We start from the raw sequence: 20461 nt of genomic DNA, 5'->3' as shown, positions 1-20461 counted from the left end.
ACTTTCTCTCTGAGTAAGCTGCAACCCACTTGTATCACTGAACATGACCCGGGTCAAAGGGAGTAGCTGGATTCCTATAACTGTAACGCAACTCTGCTGCATATATTCAACATTGCTCATGGAAAAGTTTCAGCTACCAGATGTACATGAAGCTACCACATGTACGAACAGAAAAACAGGCCTCTCCTCCTGGCTCAGCCGCTAATGAGCTGCTCAGCTCAAGGGTGTCACATAATCTTTCAGAGACTCTGAACTAAGGGACTATACCAAAAGACAATCTCTAAGATCCTGCAAGCCCTCATATTATATGACTGACATTAAAAAAAAAAAATTTAATGGTAACAAAACTTAGGAAGTCTTACTACCTCCTTGTGTGTCATTCTGCAAACTGTATGTTCCTCTTGCAACAGATTCTCATTCCAAAACAGGTCATTTTTCACTCCAGCTGTCATTTGTAGGCAGTTTATAGGCAGCTCAAGGGCATCATTTAAAACATTGCACTAAAGAGGATATAGACTTTGCTGTCGATAAAGAATCATAGCCTTGAATTCCTGAATTTTATAGTTATGGTACTCATAAAAGTGTTTAATAACAAACTTGGCTCACTTGGAAATCACCAGTCTAAAGGACTTTGCCCCAATTTGACATGTGGATCATATTTGTTTTTAAGAAAATATTTAACGATTTATTAACAATTTCATATTTCTGCTTAAGATTTCTGCACAACCTCTTTCAATCACTCTAAATGTAGGCATAATGTGTTTTATGATTCTACAATGCTATTAAGCATCTATTAAGCTATTAAGGCTTCTATCATTGATCCTTGTTTGTCATGATGAGTGGTCATCATGATTTTCTACCTATATTAGACCAATTAAAATGGGCCAATGCGAAAACTTAACAGCTGCATATGTACGGGCCCAAGAAAAACTTCCTGATTATGTTCCATTTGTCAAAGCCTAGAGTAAAAGCACCCATAAAACTAAACCATCCACAAATGGAATATCCACAATGGTTACTTCATTGCAAATTGAAAAATGACACACAACGCTCAGCAATTTATAAATCTGCAAGTTTATTATTTAAACTGACATGTCTCAAATACTTGTTTCAAAATTCTTTCACTTACATTGTATCTTTTGATCCTTAGGCTTAGGGAGCCTGAACTCTTAGTCTCTGGAATCAGACTACCTAGGTATATATCCAAGCTCTACCACTTTACTAGCTGTGTGGTGATAGGCAAGTTACCTAACCTCTCTGTTCCTGCATTCCCTCATCTATAAAATGAGGATAGAAATAGAATCTACCTCCTGACTTATGGTTACTATGAGGATTAAATGAGATGAGACATGTACACTGTAAGACTCACTAAGCACTCACTGAATTTTAGCTATTATAGCTACTATCCCACTTTTCAGAAGAGGAAACTGAGCCTCAGATTAAATGATTTTTTACACCTATAAACAGGAGTTGGGAATTAAAAACAATGTCTAATGAACTTCAAACCTTGGCCTCTTAACTCCACATTGCTTTTCTTATTTAACAGAAGAAACCAGGCTTTCTAACAGAGAGCTTTTAAGGAACATATTCTTTTCTTTTTTTAGTCCTAAAAAGAGAGGACAAGTTTTTCATCTACTTTCAGGGTGAGATGCATATTATCTTTTTTTAGTTTTTCATTTGCCCTGTGAATGTGTTCAGTTTTACTTTTTTTTTATTTTTTTAAAAATTTTATTTATTTATTTATTTATTTATTTATGGCTGTGTTGGGTCTTCGTTTCTGTGCGAGGGCTTTCTCTAGTTGCGGCGAGCGGGGGCCGCTCTTCATCGCGGTGCGTGGGCCTCTCACTATCGTGGCCTCTCTTGTTGCGGAGCACAAGCTCCAGACGCGCAGGCTCAGTAGTTGTGGCACACGGGCTTAGTTGCTCCGCGGCATGTGGGATCTTCCCAGACCAGGGCTCGAACCCGTGTCCCCTGCATTGGCAGGCAGATTCTCAACCACTACGCCACCAGGGAAGCCCCAGTTTTACTTTTATCTGGTGAATTATTCTTGGAACAAGGAAGAAAGAAAATTAAATGAAAGAAAAATAAAATGAGATGCACAAATGGGAATCTGATGAGAAAATATAAAGAATGTGCATTAGGAAAGGTGGATTTGAGTCACCACCTCCTTCGTGTTAACTTTATTTCTCAGATTTTTATACTTTGTCTCAAGAAGCACCTCTGAAAAGAGTACAAGAATGTCATAATTATTACACTTAAATATTTGCTTAAGATAGCAAAGAATGTAGTTCATGAACAAAAGAAGAAATAAAGAAAGCTCTGGTTTTGTTCATTGCACCATTAAGGAAAACCAGTCTAACAGCATTCCTAAAAGGAAACCGGGATCTATAGTCTCCAATGATGTTTATTATTTTCTCTCAAGTCCAATTTCTCCTTTTTCATCTCTATCATTTTCTCTTCCATGTGCCTTTCTTTTTCTTTCATACTCATCTCAATCTTTCTGTGATTCTACAATTTAGGTTTTGGTGATCACAGGTGATCATTTTCTAAAAATGATTAGTTCAAAGAGAAGCATTTTCAGAGTAGCCCAGCTAGGGCCTCCTTATGGCTAGATCTTCACAGTGTTGTATCAGTTCCTTATTTTGTTGTTGTTCACAAGGATCTGGCAAAAGGAAAGAAAAACAGGGGCAATTTCCCTGCATCTTCCAGAATACGGTTTTAACCCCCAATGGGCACAATTGGCTCTCTGCGTTTGGCCCCTGCCTTCTCGCTGTTTAGTTCCAACTATGCTCAGTGTCTACAGTTTCCAGACAGAGACTTGCTGCCTTAAATTCTTCTTAAAAGCCATTACCTCCAAATAGAATGCCTTTCCTCAATCATTATCATTTAACAAACCCCTAATTGTTCCAAATTCAAATCATCTCTCCTCTCTTCCAAGGAGCTCTCCCTAAAGCTCCCGGTCTGACTTACATATTCTTCTTTCATGCTTCTTTCATGTACACCGTGCAAACCTCTACCAGAGCATAATGGTTAGGGTTAGGATTGGGGTTAGGGTGATTCACCTCCAAAACATATCCCATTTTCATCCACTTCCTTTCATCTCCACTGCTGCCCTCTTGATCTCGGTCACCAGCCACCTTTTGCCTGGACAATTATAGTCTCCTAACAGGTCTCCGGCCTACATTCCCATCTCCCTTCAGTCTCTCATTTACACTGCAGCTAGAGTGACCTTTTTAAGAAGAAATATTTCATATATACAAAAATATAGATAACATATGAAATCAGGTGTAACAAATAAGATGAAACCCATGTACCCACCACCAGTTTACGAAACACAATATTGCCAATACCTTTGAAGCTGGCTGTGTCTCTTTCCCAAAGGCAAACACTACCTTAAATTTGATGTTTAATATTCCCTTGTTTTCTTTTTTTAACATCTTCATTGGATTATAATTGCTTTACATTGTTGTGTTAGTTGCTGCTGTATAACAAAGTGAATCAGCTATACATATACGTATATCCCCATATCTCCTCTCTCTTGCATCTCCCTCCCACCCTCCCTATCCCACCCCTCTAGGTGGTCACAAAGCTCCGAGCTGATCTCCCTGTGCTATGCAGCTGCTTCCCACTAGCTATCTATTTTACATTTGATAGTGTATATATGTCCATGCCACTCTCTCACTTCTTCCCAGCTTACCCTTCCCCCTCCTCGTGTCCTCAAGTCCATTCTCTACATCTGCATCTTTATTCCTGTCCTGCCCTTAGGTTCTTCAGAACTTTTTTTTTTTAGATTCCATACATATGTGTTAGCATACAGTATTTGTTTTTCTCTTTCTGACTTACTTCACTCTGTATGACAGACTCTAGGTCCATCCACCTCACTACAAATAACTCAATTTCGTTTCTTTTTATGGCTGAGTAATATTCCATTGTATATATGTGCCACATCTTCTTTATCCATTCATCTGTCGATGGACACTTTAGGTTGCTTCCAGGTCCTGGCTATTGTAAATAGAGCTGCAATGAACATTGTGGTACATGACTCTTTTTGAATTATGGTGTTCTCAGGGTATATGCCCAGTAGTGGGATTGCTGAGTCATATGGTAGTTCTATTTTTAGTTTTTTGGTTTTTTTTTTTAATTTTATTTATTTATTTATTTATTTATTTATGGCTGTGTTGGGTCTTCGTTTCTCTGCAAGGGCTCTCTCTAGTTGCGGCAAGCTGGGGCCACTCTTCATCGCGGTGCGCAGGCCTCTCACTATCGCGGCCTCTCTTGTTGCAGAGCACACACTCCAGACGCGCAGGCTCAGTAGTTGTGGCTCACGGGCCCAGTCGCTCCGCGGCATGTGGGATCCTCCCAGACCAGGGCTTGAACCCGTGTCCCCCGCATTGGCAGGCAGACTCCCAACCACTGCGCCACCAGGGAAGCCCTATTTTTAGTTTTTTAACCTCCATACTGTTCTCCATAGTGGCTGTATCAACTTACACTCCCACCAACAGTGCAAGAGGGTTCCCTTTTCTTCACACCCTCTCCATCATTTATTGTTTGTAGATTTTTTGATGATGGCCATTCTGACCGGTGTGAGGTGATACCTCATTGTAGGTTTTTTTTTTTTTTTTTTTTTTTTTATGGCTGTGTTGGGTCTTCGTTTCTGTGCGAGAGCTTTCTCTAGTTGCGGCAAGCGGGGGCCACTCTTCATCACGGTGCGCGGGCCTCTCACTATCGCGGGCTCTCTTGTTGCGGAGCACAGGCTCCAGACGCGCAGGCTCAGCAATTGTGGCTCACGGGCCTAGTCACTCCGCAGCATGTGGGATCTTCCCAGACCAGGGCTCGAACCTGTGTCCCCTGCATTGGCAGGCAGATTCTCAACCACTGCGCCACCAGGGAAGCCCTCATTGTAGTTTTGATGTGCATTTCTCTAATGATTAGTGATGTTGAACCTCCTTTCATGTGTTTGTTGGCAGTCTGTATAGTTTCTTTAGAGAAATATCTATTTAGGTCTTCTGCCCATTTTTGGATTGGGTTGTTTGTTTTTTTGATATTGAGCTGCATGAGCTGCTTGTATATTCCCTTGTTTTAAAAACAAATTCTTTTACCATGTATGTCTGTATGTCTAAATAATACATTATGTAATTTTGTTTCTTGTTGAACTTTTAAAAAGTGGTTGTGTCATTTGCTTTGCAATTTGCTCTGTGCACTCAACATTATGTTTCTGAAATTCACCCACGTTGATTTTCATCTTCTCTGTAATAGTCCAGTGTATGAATATGTCACAATTCACAATTCACACACACTCCTGTTGAAGAACTATTGGGTTTTTTCCAGGTTCTATGCAATCACCAGCAATGCTCACATAAACAGTCATGACTGTGACGCCTAGGGCACATATGCAAGAATTTCTCCAGGGCAGGGCTGTCCAATGGAACTTACTGTGATGATGAAAGAGTTCTGTATCTATGCTCTCCAATATAGTAGCCTGAGCACTTGGAATGTGACTACTACTATTGAGAAAGTAGATTTTTAACTTTAATCTTAATGAATAAATTTAAATAGCCACAAGTGGCTAGTGGCTACCATACTGGACAGTGTAGTTTTCGAATACAAACCCAGGAATAAAGTTTCTGGGCTATAGGGTACTTGCATCTTCAACTTTACAAATATTGACAAATGTTTTCCCAACTTGGTAATATTATTTATATCTCCTCAAGCAGTATGTAAGAATTGCCAATATTACTTTTTAATACCTGCCTTTAAAATTTTTGCCTATCAAGAGATAACGTGACATCTTATTAAAATTTTATTGTGCATTTCCAACATTACTGTTGCCATTCATTCTTCCTTTTGTGTGAAATGCCTGTTTAGGTCTTTTTTCCATTTTTTGGGGGTTTTTTGTCTTTTTCCTACTGATGCTTAGGAGTTCTCTACATATTTTTAGTATTATTTTTTAATTTGCCTTGACACTGGATCTGTTTATCTAGGGAAGCCCCATAGGAGCAATAGGCAGAAGGCATATCTGCAACGGCAGGTGATGCCACTCACTGAATTTATATGGATTTTCTTTTCTAAAATTGTGGATTCATGCTAGAATTCTGCTTCTTGTAGCTTTGTTCCATGAGATGTCACAGGGCTCAACAGTATCTTTTCCGGATGGAGTTAGAGGGTAGTTCTGAACAATCCTACTCTTAGGGAAACGTCTTCCTGGCTCCGTCATCTGGGGCAGACCCATTGGAAAACCAGCTTTCCTCTGCTCTTCTTCTCCGTGCCCAAACAGGGGCTGAGTGTATGGGTGTGAGTTGCTGGGTGGGAAACTGATACTAAGGGTGACACCCTGGCAATGAGGGCAGAGCAGGAGACCTGGCAAAGTGATGATGATAGGAATTTCTGGGCATGGGGTGGGGAAATGTAGTCATTGGCATGAAAAGGGTAGCAGTAGCTGTAAAACTGGCCCTTCCACCTTCTCCAGTGATTCCATCCCTCCTCTTTTCCAGTGCTTATATTCTAGTAATTGTACCTTCTCTGCCACATATTTAATCTCTCATCTGTACTGGTTCCTGCCTTTCACCCTCGAGGTAGACATCAGTTTTCCTTTTCTCCCAAAAGACTTTCCCTGGTATTTCCTTCCCTCTCAACTTACTGCAGTGTGGTGGCTTCTGCCCACCCCAACATTCACTGAAGCTGTCCTCTCTAAGGTCGCCTCTGATGTAGTTACTAAACTTTTCTGGAGCTTTCAGGCCTATTCACCATCTTCTCCTTGCCTTCCTGGGATTCCAGGGCATAACTCTATGCGTCTTCTCCCTCTCTCACTGCTCTTTCTGTGATTCACTGCTGGCTTCTCTGTCTTCACCCATTCTTTAATGTCACTATTTCCAGAGTTAATGGTACCCCCTTATGGCATCCTTGTAACAAGCATTAAAAGGTGCACCATAATCTGACTGGGCACAGCCCTGGGCCAGGGCGTGTGGCTTCAGGTCCCATTCACCCCACTCAGCCTGGTACCCTTGTGCCATTAACACCCTGCACAACAGCATGCAGCTGTCCAGGGTACAATTCTTGGTGCTCATCTTTTTTTGCTTTATTCTCTTTCCCTGTGCAACCTTGTTGACTTTCATGGTTTGAAGACCTATGTAATTCTAGACATCTTTTAATCATCCTCCTGGACTTCTTTTCCTGGGTGTCCTCTGGGCATCCCAAACTTGCCAAGGCCCAAACTAATTTCATTATCCACTCACTTGCATATTCCCAAACATATCCATTTTTCTGTATTCCTTCTCTAAGTTAATGACACCACCATGCATTCACTCATCAAGTGAAAACTTCCAGATTATCTGTGCTTCCTCCTTTTCCACAGTTTAAAGCTTCCATCATCCCCCAAGTGCACTGCTGGATTAGCCTTCTAACTAGTTTCCCTAGGTCCAGAATCTCTCCCCTCCAAATCACTCTCCCCACTGCTCTTACATTTCTTTCTTTACATAGAAATGAGCATATTGTTCCTTTGTTCAAAAACCTACGTTGGCTTCTAGTTAACCATAAAATAAAGTCCAGATACTCAGGCATGGCATACAAAAGCCTTCATATTCTGGCCCAAATCTACCTTTCCAGTCCTACACTTTGACCCTGATCTTAACACCTTCCCTGATCTTAACCACATCAGACTATGATGCACAGTTTCTTGAACATAATTTTGCCACATGCTTTAATGCCCCAGTGCCTTTGCTGGTGCCTTGCATGCCCTTCCTCTGTGTTTTGCCTTGTGAAACCCCATCATCCACTCTTTAAGACTATGCTCACTGTGACCCCTTTTTTCAGGCACCACTGGTCCAATTAACAGCTCCTTCCTCACTGCTTTTACATCTCTATTGTTATGTTAATACAGATTCTCCAAAAGTTATTTTGCATCTTTTTCACTACATTGTGTGTTTCTTAAGGGCAAGTTTAAGCTTGTTGGTCTCCATATCATCAGCAGTTTGTCCAGTGACTGTACATGGTAGATACTGAATAAAATTTTTTGAGTTGAATTGGGCAGGATGCTTGAACATCATTTTGTGAAAGGACCAATGATTTCTTTCAGCATAATTTTCAACCTGTTCCTTTTCTTCAGACATCAGAAGAATCTCAGAATGGGACAGCTGATGGGCCCTGTTGGAGACAGTTGCTATGTCATATCCCCAAACTTTGGCTAGGTCTCTCTAAGGACACAGAGACTGTGATTTCTCAAATGACTGATCGGTGTCTGAGTATGGTTTTTCCCCAGATATTAGAGTTCCTTAGAATCAGAGATTATTTTCAATCTAGGACCTAGATGCTAGGTTCCACAGAAGACTCTCACTGCTCTGAGTAGCACAGTCAGGCTTTTCAGTGGTAGACAGATCTATCTGGATTTGTTTCATCACCTTTGGGTCCCATCCCAACATCTCACTAAGGTTTGAGATTTTAGAGCACGAAAAACAATATAAAAAGGCTTCACTATCTCAAAACCTTGTTAAACCTCTCAGTTATCCTGAAAGCCTGGGGAGGAGGGCCTGCTCATTTGAAGGTTTTGTAGAGGGCTGGACAAGCAGTATCGATGTATCAGACTGACTTCTGTCACTTTCCTTAGCTAGGTAGGAGATACTCACTGACTCCATGAAGCCCAGAATGGGTAGTTTCCTCGAAATGAGCAATTGTATGTTTTTTATGTTGTTGGTTTTTTTTGGCTGCTTTGGGTTTTTTGGCTGTGCGCAGGCTTTCCCTAGTTGTCGCGAGCGAGGGCTACTCTTCCAGGCAGTGCGTGGGCTTCTCATTGTGGTGGCTTCTCTTGTTGTGGACCACGGGCTCTAGGCACGCAGGCTTCAGTAGTTGCAGCATGCGGGCTCAGTACTTGTGGCTCGCATGGGCTTAGTTGCTCCGCGTCATGTGGGATCTTCCCGGACCAGGGATCGAACCTATGTCTCCTGCATGGGCAGGCAGATTCTTAACCACTGCGCCACCAGGGAAGTCCCAGCAATTGTATGTTTGTAGAACCCTGGTAGCAACTGAGTGGGTAGGAAAGAGCTTGATTCCAATTCCCCCTCAACACAAAAACACTGCCATTGAAAGTGCAGTGACTGGTCAGCGAAGGATGCCTATTGGAAGAGCCTCTGGGTTCATTTCTGAAACGAGGCAACCCATCCTAAGCCCAGTGCTTAATTATGCGGTCCCTGAGCCCGTCCTACCGCCTTGGAGCCCCCTTTTGGCCTCTGAAAAGGCTTCATGGGGCCAATTTCACAATGCTAGGGTATTCGGTCTCCGGGCCCAGCATGGAACCCCTCGAGTTCCACGCTCTGGGCTGACCTTATTCCAGGAGGGCGCCCCGGTGGTCAGGAAGCGTAATCACGGCTGGCTGTAGACGCCGGCGCCGCGTGGGCGGACGCCGGGCAGCGCGGATGGAGAGCGTGGGCCTGAGCCGAGGGGGACCCGCCCGGGGCGGGGGCGCGGGCGGCTGCAGCGCGTCAGCGACCCGCCCCCTCGGCCCTCCCACGGGCGGGGCCAGCCCCGATGGCGCTGACTCAGCAACGCGTGTGGGGAGGTTTGTCCCTCCGCGGACCCCGTTTCTCTCAGTCCTCCGCCCCCGCTGAGCCGGCTTCCTTTTTCCGGCGGTCGGGGTGCGAGAGGTAGGTCGGGCAGCTTAGGCAGCGAACGGCTGTGCAGCCCCGGGTCTTGCCTGAGGACCCCGAAACTACCGTTCCCCCGCCGGGCAGCGTGGGCGCCATGAACGACGCGGGTGAGGCGCCGCTCTTCCCCGCCAAGGGTAAGCCGGGGGGCGCGGGTGGCCTCTCGGGACACAGCTGCGCCTCGGAGGCCCGGCGGCGGGGAAGGGCCGGGGCCGGGACCCGGGGCGATGGTGAGGGTGGAGCTTTCTGGGTGGGCTGGAGCGGCCCGGAGGGAGGCAGCATCGTGGGCGAGGACGCCGGTGAAGGGCCTCTCCGCTGCTATGGTCACCTCGGGATGCTCTTACCAAGTTAGAGCCCGAGTGTGGGAGTCCCGGATCAGCCCTTCTCAGCCTCTTTTTGATGTTATAATCAATCCTGTTTGGTCTTTTAGCAGGACTGAATTCGGAGAAGGTAGCTGCTCTGCTTCAGAAACTGAATTCCGATCCTCAGTTCGTACTGGCCCAGAATGTCGGCACCACCCACGACCTCCTGGACATCTGTCTGAAGAGGGCCACGGTCCAGGGTGTTCAGCATGTGTTCCAGCACGCCGTGCATCCTGAAGGCAAGCCCGTCACCAGCCAGAAGAGCTCAGGTGAGGTCTTCAAACTTCTTGCACACTTCCATCGACTTTCTTGACAGCGTCGCATTGTGGTGTCTTACCTAAGAATGGCCTTAGGGGAGAAGACGTTTGGATAGAAAGAAGTTGTGGTAAATTTTTAGAGAACAGGCGCCAAGTACAGGCAGGTCCAAGAAGGTTACTTTGTGTTGTTTTGGTGCTCAGTGGTTCGTTAGTATATTTGATTTGAGCACTAAAGTGACTGACTAACCCATGGTCATCTGTTTGAATGTAATTCACGATATTCTGTCCTGAAGTTATGTGACTGCAGCCCCATGTCTTGGAGATATATATTCTTGGTACAAAACAGATCATGTAAAAAGGTTCATGCCCTAGAGGACACCTCCACGTTGCCCTGAAGGCCATGTACAAATGTATGGGATGGAAAAGACACAATGTAATTGCATCAAAATGTCATCAAATGTTATTTTTAAGTGTACCTTTTGGTTGCAATTTGAACACATGTGCTAATGGGCTAAATTACCACCAGTAGACTAGTTTGTAATACAGAAAAATACTCATTTCTCATGCCTTGCTGGTCAAGAGCTCTTGCTTTGCTATCTGCTATCTAGCACCACTAGAAAACAGAAAAACAGCTACAGTGAAAGATGGGTTATCCAGGAATCTAAATAAGGACATTCTCGTGGCAGAATTGTACTAAAAGGACTTTTTAAAGTCTATCCATTTTAAAACTACTCCCAGTCTATTTATTTTGGCAGAAAGCAGATCAGTGCTTGCTTAAAGCCAGTCAGAACTCAAAGTGTACATTTATAACATGGATGTATTTTATTGTATGTAAATTATACCTCAGTAAAGTTCATTTGTAAATTTTAAGAAAAAATTATGATCTTGCAATAATTAATGTTTTGCCACAGTAGCAAGTGCTTGGGGTGGTGTGGCCTGTCACGCTACAAATTATCCAGTTAGATCCAGTTAGTAATGTTATTAGTGGTCCTACATGGTTTAGATTGCAGTGCCCTTTTAGGGAAAAGCCTGGAAATGTTCATCTGGAACAGGTCATGTCTTATATATCCTGTAGTGTCACTTTTATTTGCAAAAGGTACAAATAGCACATGAGCTATGTAGGTTATTTTCTTGCAGTTTTCACGTTAACAGTTCATCCAGATTTCCTCACTAGAAAATAATAGTGTGCATATGAGAGAGGTGGCATACAGATAAAACCAAGGTAAAGATGAGCTATACTAAGTCATTAGTGACTTTTTTTAAAATTTTTATTTATTTTATTTATTTTTGGCTGCGTTGGGTCTTCATTGCTGTGCACGGGCTGTTCTCTAGTTGAGGTGAATGGGGGCTACTCTTCATTGCGGTGCGCAGGCTTCTCATTGCGGTGGCTTCTCTTGTTGCGGAGCACGGACTCTATGCGTGCGGGCTTCAGTAGTTGTGGTACTCGGGCTCAGTAGTTGTGACTCGCAGGCTGTAGAGCGCAGGCTCAGTAGTTGTGGTGCACAGGCTTAGTTGCCCCGAGGCATTTGGGATCTTCCTGGACCAGGGCTCGAACTCGTGTCCCCTGCATTGGCAGGTGGATTCTTAACCACTGTGCCACCAGGGAAGCCCCATTAGTGACTTTTGAAAAACACTGTGTGTAGTTACTTATTTTTAATTATTTTTTCTTCTTGTAAGATTACTGTTGTTCAATGTAGAATATTTGCAAAATACCGATGAGTAAGTATTCTGTCAGGTCTTTATTCTGTGTGTGTGTGTTTAATAAGGGTGATACCTTACATATTGTTAGGTAACCTACCTACCTTTTTCACTTACCAATATATTGTGAACGTATTTTCATATTAGTAAAAAAGTTATGCCCAGATAAAAGTCAAGGTTTTTCCCCTCTGAATCTTCCTTAGAAAAGAGTTACCCTATGTGTGAGGCTTTACAAAGACTTTGATAATGAGCATTCTCAGTTAATTTAATTTGAAGTAAAGTACATTTTGGCAAAGACATTAATTACTCTGAAATGACCTTGATCCATGCTAGTTGGGATGCTTATGGAGATCATTTGATTGAATCAGTTTTTTTAAAAAGCAGAAAATTTGAATGCAGTATTTTTCTAGGACATGACCTCACGTGGAAATGTTGGATATCCTTGTAAATAGACCTCTAAAGATCACTTAAGATGAAGTACAGAAGTACAGAAGATGGTGACATTGTGGAGTTTGTGATTATCCACTTACAGGACAAATGACAAATATGATTATATGGTTGAGTGGTGGCATAACATTTTTTAGGGACAGCATTATGCATGGATTCAAAGCATTGCTGTGACTCAAACACAGTAGATGGAAGAAAGATGATGTGTTCTGTTTGAAAGAGTGGATCTAATAATGGTAAAGGCACTGATGCCAAGATGCACGTGAAAAGTGTGGATCAGTGTGAAAATGACATGTGAAAGTGGAAAAAACAATGCTTCTACATCAATTTGTTATATTAATATGATTTTAAATATCTAAATGTTAAAGCTACTAAATTAAATATTATAGGCTGACTGTTACTATTTCATCTATTTTTTAAGTGTTTATATAATCCAGTTAACTAAATAACTTAAAAAAAAATTCTCGTTGGGGGCATGGGGATTGACTTATGTTAGAGTCATCTTATATTGAAGCATATACTATATATTCCGCATTAAAGGGTAGAGACTTTTTAAAGGTTTTGCCATATATTGCCAGATTGCCTTCAGATATTTTTTTACCTGTTTAGATTCCTATCCAGGGTGTATAATAATGCTGTTTCCCCACTTCCTTGCCAATATTGGGCATTATTAATTGAAAAATAATGTTTCTCCATTTAACAGGTGTCTTATGATGAACTTTAAAAAAATGTTTCTTGCTATTTGTATCTTTTTTGACTATTAAATTAGCTGTTCATGATCTTTGCTCATGTTTCTCTACCAGTATTTCTTTTTCTAATGTAATTTTCTTAGGTGATTTATAATTGATTCTTTATGTGATACGTAAAGAGATTTTTTTTATATGTTAAGGATATAAACCTTTGCATATATATTACAGATAGTAAGTACTACCTTTCTTGTTTTTGTTTTTGTATCTTTCTGCTCTTTCTGATTTGGTCTTAAATTGTCCAAGATCTTGTCATGGACTCACTGTTGGGAAATACAGTTGGAACAATGTAATCTATGTGAACATTCATCATAATTTCTTGATTTGCTTTCTTTTTTCAGGGCGATGCTGGATCTTTTCTTGTCTGAATGTTATGAGACTTCCATTCATGAGAAAATTAAATATTGAAGAATTTGAATTTAGTCAATCTTACCTCTTTTTCTGGGACAAGGTATGGGACTGATCTTGAAATACTCTTTTTGTTTCAATATCAACCTTGGTAGGGACTATCTCTTCGTTTCTTGCTTTTCTAGTTATAGTCTGCCTTCCATTATAGATGGGACAGCATTTATTCTGATTTCCAAAGAATCAAAAGTTGACTCTTTTCAAAGGCAGAACTACTTTTGGTTGGTAGGTGGCTACTTTTTGCAATGAAATAATAAGTCTGATGACTCACCTTACTACTTCCTTGTTTCTTTCTTATTTAAAATTTTTTATTTTGTTTTCAGTGATTTCCCCTTTTAGCATCTTTATGTAGATTATTTGTATTTCTAGGACCTAATTCCCTTTCTCCGGGTAATACTTATCTGAAAAAGAGTAAATAATTTTATTCCAGTTTTTTATCTTTAAAGTGTATGTTATATGTGTCCATTAGATCTTTATTGATTGAAGGCTCTAAATATCAGATTTTTCTGTTTCAGAATAAAGCAGTGCCTTGTTTTGGATAAACTATTACAATGTGTACACACAGATAAAGGAAAACACTTCAGACATTCTCATGAAGCCAGATAGTGCTTTTTTTTTTTTTTTTTCCCACACCACGTGACATGTGGGATCTTAGTTCCCCGACCAGGGATCGAACCCGTGCTCCCTGCAGTGGAAGTGTGGAGTCTTAACCACTGGACCCCCAGGGAAGCCCCAGAGATACTGCTATGTAATTACCAACTTTAGTTTAAAAATACCTACTCTGTTGGGTCTACAGTAGTTCCAGGACTCATATTCTGTTGATAATGCCAATAAAGATATTAGCTCTCTTCTCCTTTAATTTTATTTAATTTCTCTTACTCTAGGTTGAACGCTGTTATTTCTTCTTAAATGCTTTTGTGGACACAGCCCAGAAAAAGGAGCCTGAGGATGGTAGGCTGGTGCAGTATTTGCTTACGAATCCTGCAAATGATGGAGGACAATGGGATATGCTTGTCAATATTGTTGGTAAGAGCCTTCCTCTAATGAAACTGAAACCCAGCATGATCAAGCAAGGCTCTGTAGTTAGGCATAGGCCATTTCTTTGGTGGTTAAGTACAGAGTAGAATTGGTCCCCAGAGGGGTATACAGTTAGCTCCAGGAACCTTTATCTCACACTCTTACCTATTAAGTACCTTTCTTAAATTAGAGGTAAGGAGATAGGTACTGTGAAGGTTGAGTTAGAGGAGAAAAGGTTGTATTAAGTAGAACTAACTTGCTATGAAAAAGTTTATCTCTTATCCATTGATGTAATCAAGAAACGCATTGAAACTGCAGCTGTTTGAAAATGTCCTCATTCAAAAAATTGTCTTTTGGAGAAACTTCATCATGCTGAATACTTTACAAAGTGTGTTAGATTAAAAAGAACAGAATTAATTCAAGATAGATGGATAAATAGGCAGATTAAATGACCTGTTTAATAATATTGTAAGGTCATTAAGTTTTCTGAGTTAGACTAGCAAAATATGGCCTATTTTTAAAAGCAATAGCTATTTTTGCCAGGGTTCCTGACACTGGAGTATACGTTTACTTTATTGAACATTAAAATTTGTTTTCTTTTAGAAAAATATGGTGTTATCCCTAAGAAGTGCTTCCCTGAATCTTATACAACAGAGGCAACCAAAAGGATGAATGATATTCTGAATCACAAGGTACAGCATATGGAGCAGGGTGGGATTGCTTGTCGTATACTTACCTTAAAACTCCTAACTGATTTTCCAGGGACGTTCCTGGGCATTTCAGTATACACAGTCTGTGTACAAGATAGCTACTCAGTGTCTATCCAAGGCAATGTAGCCTCATATTAACTTTAAAAATAATTGAGATTAGGGTGTTTTTTTTCCTTCTCTTTAAAAATCTCCCACTTTTATTTCCGTTGATTTTAATATTTTCTTATGGGTACTGAGGAAAGAAAGTCCCATTCTAAGCCACCAGCATGCTAACTTGGTTCTAGTGGAGGTGGACTGGGGCAGCATTATGTTTTAGTAAAACCAAAAAGAACTCTTCGGAAGACTTCCTCAAAGAGTATGCAGAGCTCTGCGGCTTCTCCAAACTATATCAGTGTAGTTTATCCATTCACTTAACATTTGGTATAGTCACTGAACTGCTTTTTATTGCCTTAGTTGTCTTAATGAATCATCCTCTCTTCTCTGCATAACCCATTTTCCCAAGGAGGATTGTGGATCCTACAGGGATGCTGCTCTGCCAGCCAGACATCTTTTTTAAGAACTGGGAGTTGCCAGAATCTGCTGTCTTGATCTATGAGGCTAAAATTGGATTTGTCATCCCTGGGAGAAAGACTACATTTTAAAATAAACTGTAAATGTGTTTCCTCAATATTAGAAGTAGGTTATTTTCCACCCAGGAAACTGGGGAATATTATCCACAGGCTAAAAGGTCATTAATAGTATAGCACTGGATTCCATTTCAGGTGGGAGCAAGATTCTCCTTAGCACAGTGGTTAGGTTTATGACTCACCTTTATCTTTGGCATCTCTCAAAATTGAAAACAAAAATGAAAAGTATATTGGGGGTTGGCATAGCCATGTTCATAATGATTTTACAGAGAAGAAATGGACAACCAGTAAAACTGTAAATTAAAATCTATTAGAGTGACTTAGTGGCATAATCAGCTTGTCTCTTGCTTTTTCCGAGGGTGATGGCATTATGGAATTACATGTTTTCCCCATCCCCAGACATGTATCACAGAGGGTCCCATCAGTTGCAGAGCAGGAGCAGTTCCATCTAGTATTTTTGGGGAATGATCCATGTCTTTTCTCCTTATGGAGAGCGTTTTTAGCTCTGCGCTTAAGTGGACTGGTTGGGGAAAAATGCATTTGCTTTTATGAACTTTTCCCGGGGTCTTGGCTGAGTTATACTTCAAATTAGAGCTAGCACTGGTCTGTTAGGCTCATTTATAGTTGAATTTGGGTAACTGAATAAGTTTCTGTCATAGATGAGAGAATTCTGTCTACGACTAAGGAACCTGGTACACAGCGGCGCAACCAAAGGAGAAATCTCAGCCACACAGGATGCCATGATGGAGGAGGTAATAACAATTATTTGGAATTTTTGTGACCCTTCTAAAGAACTCTCAGAATATTCCTATCTGTTACATTGATTGGGAAACGTGGTCATTGTAGTTAATGTTGAATTGAATTAAAATTACTTATTTTAGGGACTTGCCCTGGTGGTCCAGTGGGTAAGACCCTGAGCTCCCAATGTAGGGGACCTGGGTTCAAGCCCTGGTCAGGGAACTAGATCCCAGATGCATGCCACAACTAAGTAGTATGCATGCTGCAACTAGATATCCTGTATGCCACAACTAAGACCTGGTGCAGCCTAAATAAATAAATATTTTTTTTAAAAAAAGGGCTTCCCTGGTGGCGCAGTGGTTAAGAATCTGCCTGCCCATGCAGGGGACACGGGTTTGAGCCCTAGTCCAGGAAGATCCCACATGCCGCGGAGCAGCTAAGCCCGTGTGCCACAACTACTGAACCTATGCTCTAGAGCCTGCGAGCCACAACTACTGAGCCCGCATGCCACAACTACTGAAGCCCGCGTGCCTAGAGCCCATGCTCCGCAACAAGAGAAGCCACCGCAATGAGAAGCCCATGCACTACAACAGAGAGTAGCCCCCGCTTGCCCCAACTAGAGAAAGCTCGCGTGCAGCAACGAAGACCCAATGCAGCCAAAAATAAATAAATAAAAAATAAATTAAAGTATAGAATCTTTAAAAAATAAAAGAAAGAAAATTACTTATTTTACAGCTGAAAAGGCTGAGGTATAAACTTTGCAGTTTAGTATGGGACTTGTACTTATATCTTCTATTTCCCAATTTATTATTCTATAATTCACTCTTTTATTCATTTCATAAATATTGAATACGTGCTATGAGTTTGCCACTGGGAATACAAAGATGAGAAAGACATGGTCTCTATTTTCAAGGAGCTCAATCTCTTCGTAAAAGAAACACATGAATAATTATAATAAATCCTATGCGAGAGATGTGTTATAAAGGATTTGGTGGTCATAGAGGAGGGAGTGACTAATTCAGTGAACTGAAGGTTTCATGGGGAAGATATTGGAACCAGCACTTGAAAGAGCAGTAAAGATGTACCAGATGGGTAACTGGGAAAACCATTCCAGACAACAGGAATCGCATGTACAGTGGCATGAACAAAGGTGGAATCTTCAGAGAACAGGGTAGCTGAAACGTAACATTTGTGATTGTGTTTGGTAGTAAATTAAGCTAGAAAGGCAGAGCTGTGAGGGATCTTAGGTAGATGCCAGGTCTTTTGGTTTTATTCTGTAGGAATAAAGATGAGAAGCTATCGTTGGTTATAACAGTTAAAATAATGTATGTGAAAACATTTTGGAAAACTTAAAAAGCATTAAACAAATATAAGGCAGTAATATTTATTATCAAGGCAGTTAAAAATCTTTATTACTAAATACTATTCATAATCCAGATGAATATGTATAAAACCGTGAAATCACTTGGAGAAAAGTACAAACATTTCCCTTTTTCATCTAGTGGGCCCATTACTAGGAATCACTCAACTAACAGTCCTTTCAAGACTGTTTGTATGGAATTAAGATGGCCTAAATTTTTTCACTGCAGTGCACAACATTAATGCTTTACTCGTGTTTTCCTTTGAATTTTAGAGAGGCAGCATAGTGTAGTCGAGAGCATGGTCTCTGGAGTCAGGCTATCTAATCTTCTCATTTAACAGCCATGTGACCTGAGACAGGTTCCTGAAGCTCTGAAGTCTCAGTTTGTTCAAGTGTAACATGTCTAGCTTGATACAATATTCATTTCTTAAATATTGTTCAGTGGATGAACACAGAGGTTTCATTTTGCTAGATACATTTAAATTATCTCATATTTACCTCTTTCTTTACTCCTTAAGTGTTCTTTGTTAAGAGAGGTATCTGATTGTAGTAGAAGAAAGTAGGTTTTGGAGTAGGACATGGGTTTCAGTTCCGGCTCTATCACTTAACAGCTCTGTGATCTTGGATAAAATACTTAACCTGTCTGAGATTCCGTTTGGGGTTTAAAATATATTTCTCATTGGATTTTTGTGGGGATCAAATAAGAAATTAAGTATAAGAGTATAAGGCATAGTGCCTGGTACATAGCAGTGGTCCAATAAATGTTAGTTTTCTTCCCTTCCTCCTTGGAATGATCTCTCCTGTTGAGGCCATATCTCCTGCATAATTTGCCTTTATTTATGATTTTAGTAAGATGGTGGGGTGTAGTAAGGATGAAGCTTCTATAAAGAGTTATGGAAACGGGCTCAGATAATACTTACTGCAAATCACAAGCATTCTGTTGGCTTAAGATGTTTGCTTTAATGATCTTTTAAATGATATGTCTAAAATCCATGTTTTGACTCTGGGATTAACTGATAAGAATTAGGGCAGGTTCACTTCCCTGGCGGTCCAATGGTTAAGACTCTGTGCTTCCAGTGCAGGGGGCGAGGGTTCGATCCCTTGTTGGGGAACTAGGATCCCACATGTGGTGTGGTGCGGCCAAAAGAAAAAAAAAAAGAATTAGGGCAGGTATATTTCACATGTCTTTTCTCTCCTGTTCCTAACCTTGGAAAAATAGTACAACACCACCTTACCAAGTCCTGAGTATGGATGTTTTATAAATAGGGTTGTTTACTTAATGATTCTAGGTAAGCTGTTGACTACAGAATTCTGTGTGGTATAGGTCTTTAGATTTTTACAATCCCCTAGATAGCTCTTTATTTAACCTGACTCTTATGTAATGAAGAGTCTAGCTGTGGTTTTAAAGCCACAAATTAGTACCTATGTTTTGCCTAGCCTTGTAGGCACATCAAAATGATGACTTATCAGCCATGAAGCTCAGATAGCTTTGAATGAAATGTATTTATGCTAAAGGCATTCTTTCTAAGAGAAGAGAAAGGCAGGTTGTTTGTTGTGATGACAGACAAGGCAGATCTGGAACCGTGTAGTCACTTCTGTTGTAGTGTTTTCTTAGTGTGTCTACTCTCTTTTAGCCTCCAGATTCCCTTAGGATTATTAAATGTATTCTCTACCAAAATTCTTGTCTGTTAAAAAACAAAACATAAAACAAAGACCAGAAACAATATTTATCAGTGCCATAGGAAGAGACAGGTAGTCATTATGATTTACTCAGGAAATTCTATAGCAGTGGCTCTCAGGTCTTAAAAACAATATATGGGCTTAGGCTTGCTTCAGACCTAAGGTCAAGGTCATTTTCCTTGAGATTAGGGCCTAGTTATCTTTCTTTGGGAGGTATACCCATTTATTTTATTTTTTCAACTGAACAATTAACTTCTTAGTTTGAAACATACAACATATTTGAATTACATTTGCTAATCATTCTACACTGTTGCACATTAGAGGCTTTTGAGTGTTACACCAGGAGCATGAATAATGCTTGTGCTTTTAAACTTTATAAATATAAGAAATTACATACTAACTAACACAGGGAAGGATGACATAGAAAGTCCTTGTGAGCCAAAGGTTATCACTGCTAACACTCTGGTGCATTTTCTAACATGTTTTTTTCATTTAAGATCATATAAAAATAGCTTTAAAAAGGGATCCTATACACTGTTTTATAACTTGGTTTTTTCATTTTCTTTGTCTTTCTCTAAAGCCTATAGTTTCTTTTAATACAATTTTTAAAGGTTACTTTCCATTTACAGTTATTATAAGATATTGGCTATATCCCCCATGTTGTACAATACATCCTTGAGCTTGTCTTATACCCATTAGTTTGTACCTCCCACTCCCCCGTCCCTATATTGCCCCTCCCCCTCCACACTGGTAACCACTTGTTTGTTCTCTGTATCTGTGAGT

General features: G+C 40.7%; 1 protein-coding gene across 5 annotated transcripts in view; it reads left to right on the top strand.

Annotated features, from left to right (window-relative positions):
* The first annotated feature begins 9556 nt into the window (after positions 1-9556).
* Positions 9557-20461, top strand: part of BLMH (bleomycin hydrolase) — a 42125-nt gene continuing 31220 nt past the window's right edge. The window contains exons 1-6 of one of the 5 annotated variants that reach the window (XM_082443534.1): positions 9557-9742; positions 10066-10263; positions 13484-13593; positions 14432-14573; positions 15168-15256; positions 16560-16652. In XM_082443534.1, the coding sequence (XP_082299660.1) occupies positions 9730-9742; positions 10066-10263; positions 13484-13593; positions 14432-14573; positions 15168-15256; positions 16560-16652 (645 nt within the window). In that variant the 5' untranslated portion in view covers positions 9557-9729. Of the gene's footprint in view, positions 9770-10062; positions 10264-13483; positions 13594-14431; positions 14574-15167; positions 15257-16559; positions 16653-20461 lie in introns of all 5 variants that reach the window. The other 4 variants (XM_082443535.1, XM_082443532.1, XM_082443531.1 and 1 more) reach the window with 4 other exon arrangements.

Source organism: Balaenoptera physalus, assembly GCF_965194825.1.
Source record: "Balaenoptera physalus genome assembly, chromosome: 20".
NCBI classification, from domain to species: domain Eukaryota; kingdom Metazoa; phylum Chordata; class Mammalia; order Artiodactyla; family Balaenopteridae; genus Balaenoptera; species Balaenoptera physalus.
This window is presented reverse-complemented; position numbering and strand designations above follow the sequence as displayed.